Source organism: Corvus moneduloides, chromosome 2 (genome assembly GCF_009650955.1).
Source record: "Corvus moneduloides isolate bCorMon1 chromosome 2, bCorMon1.pri, whole genome shotgun sequence".
Lineage (NCBI taxonomy): Eukaryota > Metazoa > Chordata > Aves > Passeriformes > Corvidae > Corvus > Corvus moneduloides.
Window position 1 is genome coordinate 120,241,078 of NC_045477.1, and position 15,478 is coordinate 120,256,555.

Sequence of the window (15,478 nt, forward strand, 5' to 3'; positions counted from 1 at the left end):
AGTTTTGTATGGTGAAGAATACTGGCTAGAATATTGTGCCAAACCCAGGACAAAAATCAGTAAACAGCTTAGGGTGAAGTAGAGCAAGACAGGAAAGGGAAGGATCTATAATATTTTGTTTTACTTTGTTTCAAAATGGACTTTTAAAGGGCCAGGAAACACTATCCGATCCCCAGATGAAACAGGATATTTTGGCCAACGATGAATTAAATACCTGGGGTTTGTTCTGGGCTGCTTTTCCGCTCCTCTGCAGGTGCACAGAGTGACTCATGTTGCCAGTGCTGCTCTGAGCCTGCTCCCTCCCTCATCCACGACACAGATAGGGGATAATAACAAGGATAATACCACTCTAGAGGAATGGCAGCTGGATCCAGAGAGGGGCTTGGATGCTTTGGGCACCCCACAAAGGACACTGACCCCAAATGCCAGGAAGCAGAATAAGAGATAGAGCCACAAAACGCCCCTGCCGCCCCAGGGCAAGCTCCCTGTTGAGGCAGGAGCAGGGACAAGGGTTAAATTATCTTCCAGCCACCAGCTCCGTCTGCTGGGAAGCAAATAAAGGCTGCAGAGGGTTTACCTGGCTCACATCCCTGGTGCTGAAATCCCCCACCGCTTTCCGTCTGACAACAGGTCCGGCTCACTGCCCACGCAGGAGGCTGGAGGTGTTCCAAGCGAGGATCCTGGGCCAGCCCTCACCTGCTGTCCCAAGGAAGCGTCCCTCAGGTGTTGGGGACACCGTCCCTGAGGGCAGGGCGGCCGGTCCGAGCTGTGCCTCGCTGCAGGCCGTGCCCGGCACCGTCCCGTGACACGCAGGGATGGCCTCTCCCTCTCTCCCTCCCTCCGCCCCGTCGCCTGTCAATGTTTAACCGGGCCCCGGGGAGGAAGTGAGGCACGGCCGGTGACACACGGAGCGAGCTTCAGGCCGCCCAGCCCGGCAGCTGCGCCATGCCCGCGCCTCATCCTCGGCAGGGCCGCAGGGCCGGGACGGGACACGGGCACGGCAGCAGGAGAGGGCTCTGGGCCTCCGGGTGTGCAACCACCGGAGAGCGCGATGGTGCCTGGAGGAATGTCCCCTGTTACAGTGACACCGAGGAGCGCGATGGTGCCTGAAGGAATGTCCCCTGTTACAGTGACACCGAGGAGCGCGATGGTGCCTGAAGGAATGTCCCCTGTTACAGTGACACCGAGGAGCGCGATGGTGCCTGAAGGAATGTCCCCTGTTACAGTGACACCGAGGAGCGCGATGGTGCCTGAAGGAATGTCCCCTGTTACAGTGACACCGAGGAGCGCGATGGTGTCAATTTCCCCCTGTTATTGATGCCTTTTCCTGGTCTTAAAATCAAGAGTCAGACACGGTTAGAAGGGGGAAAGGGATTTTACCTTGGTATTTCTTTTAAGGATCCTTAGGTGTACACATCCAGGTCATATGCATCGAGATGCACCCCGCCGAGTCTATCTCTGTCTGCCCCAACATCGGGTATAACATTATGGGTTTTACTAATTAGCACATCTATCAAAGATTCCCCAATGAGAGGCTCGAGTGAGCCCCCCTCCCCAAGGAACCTTCCCCTGGATGGTTCTCTCTTGGTTTACAGAATGTGTTCTGGAGAGGACCTTGGGGTCTGGGGCACACTGATCCCTGGCTACCAAACTTCTAAGATGTTGAGTCTCTTAGCTTGACAAATAAGTCCAAGAATGTAGGGAAAAAGCACTAGGAGTACAGAAGTTGTAAAAAGGTATAACAGGGGTATAAAAGAAAAGGCAAAAATCTTCATGGCATCATTATAATGACACAGGTGGGTATGATGGTGCCAGTGCCCCCGTTACAGTGACACAGGTGAGGGTGATTGTGATGCCATGATGATTTTTTGCCTTTTCTTTTATACCCCTGTTATACCTTTTTACAACTTCTGTATTCTCAGTGCTTTTTGCCTACATTCTTGGACTTGTTTGTCAAGCTGAGAGACTCAACATTTTAGAAGCTTCGTAGCCAGGGATCAGTGTGCCCCAGACCCCAAGGTCCTCTCCAGAACACATTCTGTAAACCAAGAGAGAACCATCCAGGGGAAGGTTCCTTGGGGAGGGGGGCTCACTTGAGCCTCTCATTGGGGAATCTTTGATAGATGTGCTAATTAGTAAAACCTATAATGTTATACCCGATGTTGGGGGAGACACACACACACTCGGCGGGGTGCATCTCGATGCACATGACCTGGATGTGTGCACCTAAGGATCCTTAAAAGAAATACCAAGGTAAAATCCCTTTCCCCCTTCTAACCGTGTCTGACTCTTGATTTTAAGACCAGGAAAAGGCATCAATTGTACCAATTTCCCCCATTTTACTGACACGGGTGAGTGCTATGGTGGCAATTTCCCCCTGTTATACTGACACAGGTGAGTGTTATGTTGCCAATTTCCCCCTGTTATATAACACAGGTGAGTGCAACATTGCCTGGCGATGATGTTCCCTGTTATAATGACACAGGTGAGTGCAGTGGTGCCTGGAGTGGATGTCCCCTGTTAAGTGATACAGGTGAGTGCAGTGGTGCCTGGCCCCAATTCCCCCTGTTATAACAACACAGATGAGTGTGATAGTGCCAATTTCCTTTGTTATACAACACAGGTGAGTGCAACATTGCCTGGCAATGATATCCCCCATTATAATGACACAGGTGAGTGCGATGGTGCCTGGAATGAATGTCCCCTGTTATAATGGCACAGGTGGGGTGAGTGTGATGTGCCTGGAGCACATCCCACTGCTAAAGTGCATCAGACAGCATGGCAGAGAGCAGAAGGGCCTGTGCCAGCTGTGCCCTTGCCAGTGGTCACTGTCACCCACAGCCATGGTCCATCAGCAACCCTTGACAGGGCGAGGGGCTGGGAGCTTCCAGGGGGCCCAGTTTGCAGCTGAAGGAGATAGGGTAGGGCTGGAGACCAGGCTTTGTAAGACTTGTTTTGTAAGACTTTTCAGGTAAATCTTCTGCGTGTAAAAATAAGGTGCCCATCCAGGGCACAAGGCCAAGGGCAGCGATGGATCAGGCTGTGGCGTCACTGGGGAGAATCACAGTCACAGAAACAATTAGGTTGGAAAAGACCTCTGAGATCATCAAATCCAACCTTTGACCAAACATCACCTTGTCAACCAGACAAGAGCACTGAGTGCCACGTCCAGTCTTTCCTTGAGCACCTCCCGGGATGGTGACTCCACCTCCCTGGGAGTGCTTTCCAGTGTTTAATCACCCTTTCCGTGAAGAAATTCCTCCTGATGGCCCCAGGAGACTGAGGGGGTGTGTGTGCTCCCTGCTGCCTCTGAGATGTTCTGACAGCCTTTGTCTTCCTCCAAGAACTGCATCCTGCATTTTATGCCATTGTTGGTCAGTGAGCTGATGTGACACTTGAGGAGATTTTTATGATGAGTCCATCTGCCAGGAAGCTTAAATTGTAAAAAAGGGACATACAACTTCTCTGCACTGTATTTCCTACTAAGCACAGTAACAGTAGCAAGTAGAAATTAATGCAAAAATGACTCAAATTGGAAAGGTTCAGTTCAGCAAAGGGAAATGAATCATTCAGTTTGGGGAATTGTGAAAAATTTCTGAAAATAAATTTTAAAAGCTTTGCTTTATTAGAAAAAAATATCACCCTGACTTGTTAAAAGAAATAGCTGTGAAACCTGCAGGCAGAGTTTTTTTGACCAGTGATAACTTTTGTTACTATTTTCTTGACTTTACAAACACCTTCTTTTTTAAAGTCTAAAAATCTCACACTCTTGTTCCACCAACTTAAATACCACTATTCTTGAAATGCCTTCCATACAGGTGTGTCTGAATAAAGCTAGAGCAAGAAAAGGAATAAATAACATCTAATGAGCACGTTCCATCTCTGGCTGCCCAAGCAGGAAAAGTGCAGAAGGTTAAAGTGAATTTTCAGCTTGAATTAATCAAGAAAACTCTTCACAGAAACGCTTTGGAAAGGATTATAGCTGCTTTGAAAACATTTACAAAGCTATCATTTGGCACTACTGAGGAGAGATTGGCTCTGTCATCTCTCTAATTGCTCTTCAGGTAGGCTTAAGCTGCTCTGAGGTTCGTTCCCATCCCCTCAGTGTAGAAAGGACAAAATCATTTCTGTTAGAAAAGACCAGCATGAGCATTGATATTTTATTAATTATTTATTACTGCCTTTGTCGGTTCCTTCCTTTGGCTTTCCTAATGAACCATAACGTTGGGATGAGTAAAACCTTGGGTTGAGATGCAGTGGGATAAGGCATGGTGAAGTGTCCGAGTCCCCAGCCTCTGAGAACAAGGTGCATGCCTGTTCATGATGTTCAAAAGACCAGGTCCTAAGTTTGCCAGCCTGATTTAAATGGAAAAGCATTTGGGTCACTTTGTGAATCACCAGCCTGCACACCAGGCAGAGTCCTACCTCCCACTCCAGTTCCCTTAGACACTTCTTTCCAATTTTTCCTTTTTCTTCTGCTGGTGAGTAGGATGATTTTCTCCCTTTTTTTTTTTCCCCCCCAACCCTTCCAAACCCATTTCTGGATGGTGTGTACACTGTGAACTCCTAAGCAACCCCCCCCATTTTTTGTTCTGGGGTGTGTGAGGCTGGAACATATGTCTGCACAGCTTGCTGTGCAATCCCACGCAAGGAGCTCTGAGGGAAATGGACTTCCTGGGATTCGCTTGGTGAAACCTTCTGTCACTGCCATTGGGGCCACAAGTGTGATTTCTTTTTTTGGGGGACAAATTGTCATGATGGGAATGGTTTCAAACTGAAGGAGAGTTGGTTTGGATTGGATATTAGGAAAAAATTCTTTCCTGGGAGGGTGGGGAAGCCCTGGCACAGGGTGCCCAGAGAAGCTGTGGCTGCCCCTGGATCCCTGCAAGTGTCCAAGGCCAGGCTGGATGGAGCTTGGAGCCACCTGGGATAGTGGAAGATGTCCCTGCCCGTGTCAGAGGAGTTGGAATCAGATGATCTTTAATGTCTTTTCCAACCCAACCCATTCTATTCACCTGTGATAGAAAATTAACACACCTAGAAAATTTAGACACCTTCATCTGTAAGATCACCAGGCCCTAGAGTTCCATGCTGTATTATGGCTTATTTAGCTGAGTCAAAGAAAATATGGTCAGATGGTGTGAGCACTAGAACAGCAGAGAGCAGCCACTTACCGGTTAAAGCTGATTTAAGGTCGATGCTAGAAACAGGAATAAAATTCTTCCTTTCTTCATGAAAATGGGCTTGAAAGGAAGTTTGACCATTACAAGGATTTTGAGAAATGGCTCCCTATTGAAGAAATAAATGTTCTTTTCTCTCATGCAGTGCAGGGGAGTTGAAACACCTAGAAAAGGCAGGAGGAAAGCTGCCCTAGGGACTGAATTAGCTGTCTCTATCTTGCTGCCTACAGCATGCTGCTCTCCAGTAGCAACTCAGCCCAAGGAGATGCTAAGCCATAACTTTTCCAACTCCGCTATTTTCCCCTTTTTCTATGCTCTTACTTCTTTTCTCTGCTGTTTGCCAAAATATTTGGTGCTCTGCAAGTCATGTTTCTCATGCAAAACAGATTTTATTAGTGTTAGCTGTAGAAGTCTAAGTGAGACACACAGACCCGTCTCTGTCTCTAACAGGTTTTTCAAAATCTTTTTAATTCATCTGTTAATGTAGCCACATTTTTTCCTTAATCAGAAGCTTAGAGGAAAAGCTCTGGAAATAACAGGGCTGGGCCATTTCCTTTTCGTGTTACCATTGTGAACATTGAGATGCATTTTCCCCCATTGTCTCCCTCCTTATTTTGACTCCAGAGGAGTCTGAAAGCCTGGGCTGGACTGGACTTCCTGGTTTAGACTGCAAGAGTAGCTGAGACCAATCTCACCAGGATGCTTCCCACTGATCTGAGGAATCCTGCTTTATCTCTTTCCAAAGAAGTCAGGTAATCTTTGCCTTGATGTAAAGATTCATGAAATTATGCTGCTATGGATCTAGGCCTGGATAAATTCTCAAAAACCTTGTGACACCAATTTAACTCATCTGATTTTTTCTTATATTTCTTTTTTCCTTTTTTCCTCAGTGATTATAATTAAGCCACAGCTCTATGCAGAACTGCTGTGGACCCTTAATGAAGAAAGTTTTGGACATAATCTTCTTCCAGACTTTTACACCCAGGAGGCCACAGGATTAAACACTTTTTTTTTGGCACGAATATCCTTGCAGTTTTTATTTGGCCTGAGTAAATCTGCAACACTGGAATGTTGTTCTCCAGTCCTTCTCTGCCAGCACTCCTTGTGAACCACATTCCATGTTCCATTCCACCCTTTGCCAGGTGCATTTCTCCTCTCCAGCACTGAAACCGGTGACTTGTAGCTGGGAAAATGAAAATGTCATCATCCAGGGAAGGTAGATGAAGGCATTCATCACGGAGTTCAGGCAAGATGAAGTAAGAAAGTTTATCACAGAATGACAGAAGATGCAGCTTTGGTGCTGTCAGAGGGAGTGTAAATCTGAGAAGGAAATTTTTAGTGCTCTTTAATACATCAGTTCCCCTGGCAACATTTTCTTTAGCTTTAGAAATGCTTTGTCTCTGGTTCAAACAGCTTTAATTTCTGTGGTTATCCTTTGGTTTATTCTAAAGAACTTTTCAATGCGTGATAATGTGCCAAGGAAATGGAAACATTCTCTACGCTCATAATCATGATTACATTTTTCATTATTGCTTAGGGTCATGGTTTTTAGACTTCCTGAAGCTTACATGGAAAATGAGATTTTTCAAGGAGTTCAGGTAAAGTGCAAATCTATCCAGAGCTCCTTTAAAACTGGTGCTCAACACCTCTCTCTGGCAAGCACAGTAAGTCCAGCTCTGGACACATCAGATGAACAAATGGGCAGCTTTGTCAGAAGTATGCACACACAAACACTGTGTCCAGGGCTCCAAATCCCACAGGACTTCCCAGGAAACTTACTGTGGGGCTATGGAATGAAACCCCTTTTCACACAGAATCACACAGAATTGTTAGGGTTGGAAGGGATTTCTGAAGATCATCTTGTCCAACACCCCCAAGCTTTTCTTTTTTTCCTGATGATTTTGCAAGGGCTGCCAGTTATGAGAAACATTCATACTCACACCTCTGAAAATAGAATATTAATGGATATTCCCCAAGTGACCCACAGGCACGATCCAGAGTGGCACTGTCATGATGAGAGAAGATTGGCACCAGAAGAGTAGGTGTGATATTGGAAGAGCTGCTTCCCCTTTGCATTTTCATGAAATACATCCTTGTGACTGACATCTTGCTGCTCCCTTTGGGCATTCAGTTAAGATCACCAAGTAGAAATGCCAAGGGTTTTTTGGTTTTTTTTTTTAAATCAGTGTCTCCTCTGCACTGTGTTTGTGATACCAGGTCTGTGACTGAAAGCTGCTCTTTTTCAGTAAGACACCGTAAGGCTCTGGCAGAGATGGTTTCAGACATTCAATTTCTCTTTGTGTAGCAGAATCACTGCTGTATTTTGGCTTTCTCCTGTAGAGGAGCAGTGAATTTTATTTTGATATTCAGGCTGAGAGAGTTGAGGCTGTTCAGACCGGAGAAGAGAAATCTCCAGGGAGAACTTATTGCACCTTTTCATTATCTGAAGGGGCTACAAGAGAGCTGGAGAGGGATTTTTTACAAGGCCTTGTAGTGATAGGACAAGAGGTAATGGCTTTAAACTGAAGGAGGGTCAGTTTAGACTAGATATGAGAGAGAAGTTTTTTACAATGAGAGTGAGGAAAACCACAACAGGCTGCCCAGAGAGGTGGTGGATGCCCCATCCCTGGAAAAATTCAAGGCCAGGCTGGACAGGGTTCTGATTGAGTTGAAAATGTCGCTGCCCATGGCAGAGGGGCTTGGACTGGGCAACTTTTAAAGGGTTCTTTCAACCCAGCCACTCCGATTCCATGATTCTATTCGGTCATTTCCTTTGCAACACTTGTACACAAAATGAGATCTCCTAAAAGCTGAGGGAACTGGTGAGCACTAAAAGATCTCAAGAATACAGTAAAGATTGACATATTTAAAGGATAAAGTTTCCAGTCCCTTCCTCTTTGCTCAGCAAAGTTGCTGACAGCAGCATCACTCAGTTTCCAGCAGGAAACCTCCTGCCAGAGCCACACCCACAGGGCTTGGCCTCAGGATAAGGGGCTGACATCCCCAAAATGGGCTGAGGTGCACCACAGTTGCTCACCTTGAGCTGCTCCACTCCCTCCTCACCCTGTCAGGACCCAGCAGCATCACTCCCACACCAGGTCCTGCTCCCGCTCACGGCTCAGCTCTCTCTGCTCTTTAATTCCCCCACTGACCTTTTACGAGCAGCAACACGTGTAAAAGCTGCAGGTCCCTTTGTGTACTCGAGTCAAACATTTACTTACAACTGCTGTTTCAGCAGTAATAATTAAATTAAACATGAAGGGATTAGAGCTGCCTGGAAGATCCACGAGCTGGAGGTGTAAATCACACCACCTCACTAATTTATGACATTCTGCACCTCTAGCTGTGCACGGGGGCTTGTGGAGTGTAATTGTAAATGTAACTGTGACTCCTGAGGAGCAGCAAGATGATCACAGGCTTGTGTCCCTGCACACAAAGGCTTAAATTAAACGAGGTCGGGTTAGGGCTGTAGCTGAACACAAGGAATGTTGTGTACACAGTTCGCTTGGAGAGACTCTAAGAAGGGGCTTGGATTTATTTCTTTTTCCCTGCAAAAATAACGCATTTTTGAGTATGTGAAACATTATTTCTCAGCCATTGAAATTGTCCAATTACATTTTGCAGTGAAAATGTACTTAAGTGAACTCTTTGGAAGAACAGCCTCAAATCCACTGCATTACCAGGCTTTGAAAAAAGTCTCTATTTGCTCAGCCAGAACACGTGCAAATTCAAGTCTGCTTTTTTCAGGCTCAATCTCCTATGTGCTGCATATGTCTAAGTCCTGTGAAAATATTTGTAGATATTTCAGGGAATATATTTCTGTCATGAACTAATGAATTTAAGTCCAGCTGCAAAAAAAAAAACCCAAGCAAAATAACATCAGAAATGTAAGCAAGAGAAAATAAAAGATAAAGGCAGTAAGGGAGAACTTCTCTCTTTATGGTTTTTGGTTCATAAGTGCTTGTGTTTGGAAAACAGTCTGACAGTCTTCAGTTATTCCACATTTCTCTTTTAAGTGATAATAGCCCTGTACTTCCAGGCCCCAGAAGGACCACGATAGCCATCCCCAGGCACACAGTGGGGCAGAAATCATTTCAGGTTGGTTCTTGTTCTTCCCAAAAGTATCAGCTGTGGTTAAATTTATCTTTTTGTTTCAATTCCCTCACTGTTTACTAAGTCATTTTTGGGAAAGGGAGAAAATTCAACAGTTTCTGATTTAACAAGGCCAAGTCCTGGGTCCGCCCTTGGGTCACACCAACCCCATGGAGCTCCAGGCTGGGCAGAGGGGCTGGAAAGCTGGGAAAGGCCCTGGGGGTGCTGGTGCCAGCGGCTGGACACGAGCCCAGGGGTGCCCAGGTGGGCAGGAGGCCGCTGGCCCCTGGGCTGGGTCAGGAATTGTGTGTCCAGCAGGAGCAGGGCAGGGATTGTCCCTCTGTGCTGGGCACTGAGAGGCCCCTCGAGGGCTGTGCCCAGTTCTGGCTCCTGCAGGAGAGCCCTGGAGGGGCTGGAGCGTGTCCAGGGCAGGGAAGGGAGCTGGGAAGGGGCTGGAGCCCCAGGAGCGGCTGAGGGAGCTGGGAAAGGGGCTCAGGCTGGAGCAAAGGAGGCTCAGGGGGGACCTTGTGGCTCTGCACAAGTCCCTGACAGGAGGGGGCAGCCGGGGGGGTCGGGCTCTGCTCCCAGGGAACAGGGATAGGATGAAATGGTGTCAAGTTGAGCCAGGGGGAAGTTTAGATTGGATATTAAGGAAAATTTCTTCCCTGAAAGGTGCTCAAGCCCTGGCACAGCTGTCCAGGGCAGGGCTGGAGTCCCCATCCCTGGGGGGATTTAAAAGCCCTGTGGATGTGGCATTTGGGGACAGGGGTTAGTGCTGGACTCAGCAGTGCTGGGTTAAAGGTTGGACTTGATGCCTTTAAATGTCATTTCCAACCTAAACAATTCTACATTTCTACTGATTTTAACTGGAAAAGGAACCAGCCCCCTAACTTGATGACACCCCAAAATGTTGATACATCCACAACTGGGAAGACAAGTGAACACATGCAACAGTGTGGTAGCAAAATTCTTTATTAAAATATCAAACATGGAACTGTTGGCTCAACACTCTCATGTTCTTTGCAAACAATACAAACATTGGCACATGTTTGACATTGACATTGCATTGTCACCTGCACAGATCCGGGAGGAGCAGCATTCCTGTCACATCCTGCACACACCAGGAGCCTTCGTGTCCCCTTGCACTTCCATGTAAGGCAAAACTTTCACTGCAAAAATCCACCCTGTATTTTCAGAAGTGCCTGGGAGCATTGTACCTCCACAGTGAGGCTGAGTCAGAGGAGCTGTGAGACCAAATCCTTGAAAATCCTAATTTAAACTGAGAATGTGTTAGTTGATTAATTAGGGTTGTGGGGGAAAAAAAATTGTAAAAATTTTTCTGCATCCAAAAACTGATCTTGGAAGAAATAGAGTGTGTGGAAATGCAACCAATGCTAAAACACTGTCAGTTCTGCTGATTTCTGTACTCCTCCCTACTTAGAAGCAGTGGAGTAACTTTCAGATGACCTTTTCAAATCTATTCATTAAAAAAAAAAAAAAAATTAATGATCTTCTAACCCAGAATGCATAAAAACACTGGGGTAGTGCTCTACTTCTGCACACAAACTGCCCCCAAACTGCCCCCAAACTGCCTGAATTTTTTTATCAGCCAATACAAAACTTAAAAAAATAACTATATGTACACTGCAGTATTGTGTTTACAGTTCTAGTTATATTTCTGATCATTTTTTGATGGTTTTTCATTGGAAAATACATATAATTTTGCAAAAGGCCACTAATGCTGTTTTGATTGTTTTAAAATTCATGATCTGAGGCCTCAGCTGCAAAAGCTAATTTAATTTAGCTGATACATATAAACTCACTAGCACAGTGGTTTTGTTTAAACAAATGGATTTGCCTTACATGCAGTCATCTGCTTTTTCTTAAATCACATTTTCCAGCAGGGTAGCTTATTATTATTCAATTAGTATATTCTTATTCAAAGCAGCCTAGGGAGCAGGGAGGAATTTAGTCTGGAGAAAAGGAGGCTCAGGGGGGACTTCATTGCTCTCCACAACTCCCTGACAAGAGGTTGTGGCAAGGTGAGGGTTGGTCTTTTCTCCCAAGTAAAAAAAACAACAGGACAAGAGGAAATGGCTCCAAGTTGCACCAGGGGAGGTTTAGATTGGACATAGGAAAAAGTTCTTCACAGAAAGGGTGGCCAAGCACAGGAACAGGCTGCCCAAGGAAGTGGTGGAATGACTCTCCCTGGAAGTCTTCACAAAATGTGTAGATGTGGTGCTTAGGGGCATGGTTTTGGGGTTAATGGTTGGGCTCAGTGAACTTGGAGGTCTTTTCCAAATTAAACAGTTCTGTGATTCTGTGAATTACAAAATTATTTTCTGATTTGCACAAAGAAAATCATTACATTGAGGAAAATTCTGTGCAGCAACTAAAAGCATTCACTTGGGAAGCCACTTTGCAAAGAGGAGAGGAACAGGCTCCCAGGATCCCTGACATTTCAACCTGGACTCATCTGCTCCTCAGCTGAGCTTCAGCAGTAACAAATTAAATGCTCATGGACAGCCAGGCCTTTAGAGACTGATGTGGGGACCAAACATTCTGAAGGCAGCAACAGAGACATCTTGTACAGGTCACTTGAAATTCCAAATGCATCTCCCTGGAAACAGGATCAGGATGGTTTCTCAGACCATGCCCGAGGACTTACTCCCAACAGCACATCAGCGATGGATTTCATAGAACCACAGAATGGTTGGGTTTGGGTTGGAAGGGACCTTAAAGATCATCCATTTCCACCTCCCTGCCACCTCCTACTAGGATTTAGCCCCAAAAATACAGTGGTTGAGTCTGCAAAAGTGGCTGACTGAGAGCAGCACCATCTTCCCAGTTAGCAGCTGGATTCAAGTAACTGGGAGCACTCCTGAACTCCAATAAAAGCCACAGCCGAGAGGTTGAGCTGGACTTGGTCCTCAAGAGTGACTCTTTTTATGCTGATGCAAAGCCACAGACTGCTGACACCAGGCACAGAGGTGGAAGTGAGACCTTCAATTGCCTGCAGGATTATTTCATTACTGTTTTATTATTATTTATGACTATATTATTACCTCTGAGAAAAGGAGGAGAACATCGGGCTGATGATGCTGTCCCAACTCACAGACCTCAACCCCTCAAGACAGGGAGCTAGGAATGACCAGGAAACATTCCCTTCTGCTCGCCATTTTTCCATAAATTAAAGGAATAACCAGTCTGCACCTTGGGCACAAGAGCAATGAATGGCAAAAGATATTTCTGCCTAGTACATGGAAAGAATAGTGATTAAAAAGATGTTGCTTGGCTTTATCAGTCTGACCCATCAAACTTTTTGAAGGCAGCAAAAGATTCAGAAAATAGCTGAACTTTAAGTAAAATTGAGCTGCTTAAATATTTTAATTATTTAAATAAAAGATTAAAAGTTTACTGAAGAATCTTAAAATGAAGAAGGCTATTCTTCTGACAAACAAATAAACATAGCTTCTTCCGTCATCAGTGGTCAAAAGTAAGTGCATGATCTCAGGTTACTGTACACCAGAAGAAAATAAATAATATGTTATGACCATTATTAAACACTTCTCAGGATTTTCCTGCTGAAAATATTTATCCTGCTCTTCAGACACAGGCAAGTAAAAAGAGATACTTGGGAAATCCTCGCCAAGAAGGATTTGAAAAGAAAGAAAGAAGAATCCTTCTTTTCAATGAAAAGAAAAGAAACAATAAAAAATAAATAACACCAAAATAATAAAATCTATTTGCCTGTCTTTCTTCTGTGCTTTTACCATGCCGGGTGTTGGGTCCCCTGAGCTCCCCTCAGGAGCAGCTCCACTTTCACTGCTTTTTGGAAAGAAACAGTTCACACAGACATTACAGGCATTCCGTGCTGCTAACACCGACCTTGCCTGTGCCTGCAGGAAAGTCAAACAGGACCATTGCATAAGGGAGGATTTCTGAACTCCCTTCTCCCTCCTCAGAGCCCTGAAGTATTTTTCACAGCATCTGTTGTAAAGACCCCGCTCCTTATCTCTGACACTTATAATCAGAGATTTCATGAGGCTTTGCTTGGGAATGAAGTAAGAGATAGGGCTCCTGGCCTGAATGATTACTTGAGCACATTTCCCCACTAGGTCTTGTTCTTTAAAGAGAAATATCCTCCTGTCTTCTCCCTCACACACCCAGTTTCTCATTGGAAAAAAATGCCTAAATCACTGTTAGTGACTCTAGTTTAGCCTTGGCAAACCATTCACAGTAGCTCTCAGGCAATCAAAGTGAGACACAAATATAAAAGATGTCTCCAGGGTCTATTTTAATAGGAAGAGCAGGGCACCCTCCACTGGCTCCACCATGGATTATTTCCACCAGGAAGCAGCTGCAGCAGCTTTTACACATCCACCAGGTGACCTGCAGTGCCCAAGGTTGTCCCAAGAGCATTGCAAGGGCAAATTCTACCATCTCTGCGAAAAAAAATTGGTGTAGACTGAAGGAGGGATCTGTGCCAGGATGCAGCTCAGCCCACACAGAGCTGGCTGCAAGGGCAGGGCTGCAGCTTCCTCTGCCAGGAGGGAGCATCCTGACAGCTACAAATACCATTCCTTACATGCCTGCACAGATGGGTGCAGTAATTCATCAAGATGGTGCAAATTTTATTCTCTGAACAGAAGTGCTTTGACTGTTTGTTTGGTACTGCAGAAATGTTCCCAGGCCTCTGGCAGCAAGATTTGGAGGGCAGGTTAGCAGGCCTGAATGTTTCGGAAAACAAAACTTAATCATAATTATAACTTGGGTAGAGCAGGGATGCACGGAGGCGGGAGTGAAGGGGAGAGAAAGAGGTTTGCACATTCTTGGACAGAAATAGGGAATTTTTTCACAGAGAGGGTGGTTAAGCACTGGAAGGGGCTGCCCTGGGAGGTGTTCAAGGAATGACTGGATGTGGCACTCAGGGCTCTGGCTTAGTTGACAAGGTGGTGTTAGGTCAAAGGTTTGACTCAATGATCTTGGAGGTCTTCTCCAACCTTAGCAATTCTCTGATTCTGTGATTAAAATGACCATTTAAAAAGTCTTTTAACGAGATGGAGCTGGAGTTAGTTGGGAGTTTGCTGGAGTTGGGAGCAGCCCTGTAAAAGCAGAGAATTTCAGTTTGTTAAGTGGAGCAGGGTAGGTGCTAGAGCACTCCTCCTTGATTTCCTGCCACCAGGCGATTCCAGTAGCTCAGCTGCTCGGATGGTTTTATTTCATGGCACGTCACGATTTTCTTAAAGCGAGGGACAGAGAACCTGATCCTCTCCGGGAAAAACGTCTGCTCCGAGTGAAGCTCCTCCAGCTGAATTTTTAATTTGGCAAGGCACAGCCCTATGAACACATCCTCCAGTTTAATGAATGGAACGCTCTCAGAAATGTTGTAGATCTGACTGGCTACGTCACTGGATAAAACATATCCAGTCCCGGAACAAAAGGGTGGGTAGGTCGTTCCTGGATACTCCTCCCTACTCACATACCACTTACTCCCTCTTGTCCTTATGGGGTACTCGTGCAGTTTTAAAAAGCCTGTGAAGAACCCAGCAGTCTTCTTTTTCCTCAGAAGCAGCTCAGTGAGGTAAAAAACGTTGACAAACACGTCTGTGTCGGTTTTCATCACGAAGCCGGACTGGGAACAAAACCGGTGAATCCACTCCATTCCCATCATGGTCTTCAGGGTCAGGTTGTAATAGGTGTCTGTAAAGTTCTTCTGGATGATGTCTCTGTACCTCTGGCTCTCTTCAGCGATGCTAGCCTGCTGGCTGGGATCCACAGGGCTTCCCAGGAGGAAAAACGTCACCAGGCTCTTCCCAGCCACTGTCCTCTCCTTGCCCCAGGTGTGCCGGATGGCCATCCTGGCATCCACCTGCTGGAAGGAGGACGCCACGAGCAGGACAAGGAAAGGAGGGCTCTTGTGGCAGTCGACATCCGGGAGCAGAGAGAAGTTCCCTTCAAGCCTCCTGAAAGTCTCTGTGGGGAATATGTAACCCTGGCTGTTCTCACAGAACACGCAGAACTCGGGCCAGCTGTGCAAAACCCAGAAGCTGGCACTGCTGAGCCCGACCAGGCAGACAAACAGCCTGAACTTTCTGAAATCCATCTGAAAGGAACAAGAAGGAACAGCACATCCATAAAAATAATCCCTGCTTCCTCTCAGTGCTGTGCTCCCAACTCCCTGCGCAGGGATTTAAAGCCAGGTC

The 15,478-nt window shown here is 46.0% G+C and overlaps 2 protein-coding genes and 1 long non-coding RNA gene across 6 annotated transcripts in view; 1 reads left to right on the forward strand and 2 right to left on the reverse strand.

Annotated features, from left to right (window-relative positions):
* Positions 1–1,310, reverse strand: part of IGSF5 (immunoglobulin superfamily member 5) — a 28,877-nt gene extending 27,567 nt beyond the window's left edge. Inside the window, exon 1 of the mRNA XM_032101091.1 lies at positions 578–1,310. The gene's annotated coding sequence lies outside the window, so the exon portion shown is untranslated. The remainder of the gene's footprint in view (positions 1–577) is intronic.
* A 955-nt stretch (positions 1,311–2,265) lies between these two features.
* On the forward strand, positions 2,266–4,108 carry LOC116436769. The gene is made up of 3 exons (XR_004237060.1): positions 2,266–2,351; positions 2,437–2,533; positions 2,624–4,108. It is a non-coding gene; the product is annotated as an uncharacterized LOC116436769 (long non-coding RNA).
* A 10,142-nt stretch (positions 4,109–14,250) lies between these two features.
* Positions 14,251–15,478, reverse strand: part of B3GALT5 (beta-1,3-galactosyltransferase 5) — a 28,773-nt gene continuing 27,545 nt past the window's right edge. For all 4 annotated transcript variants that reach the window (XM_032101096.1, XM_032101095.1, XM_032101092.1 and 1 more), the window contains one exon: positions 14,251–15,378. In XM_032101096.1, the coding sequence (XP_031956987.1) occupies positions 14,425–15,378 (954 nt within the window). In that variant the 3' untranslated portion in view covers positions 14,251–14,424. The remainder of the gene's footprint in view (positions 15,379–15,478) is intronic.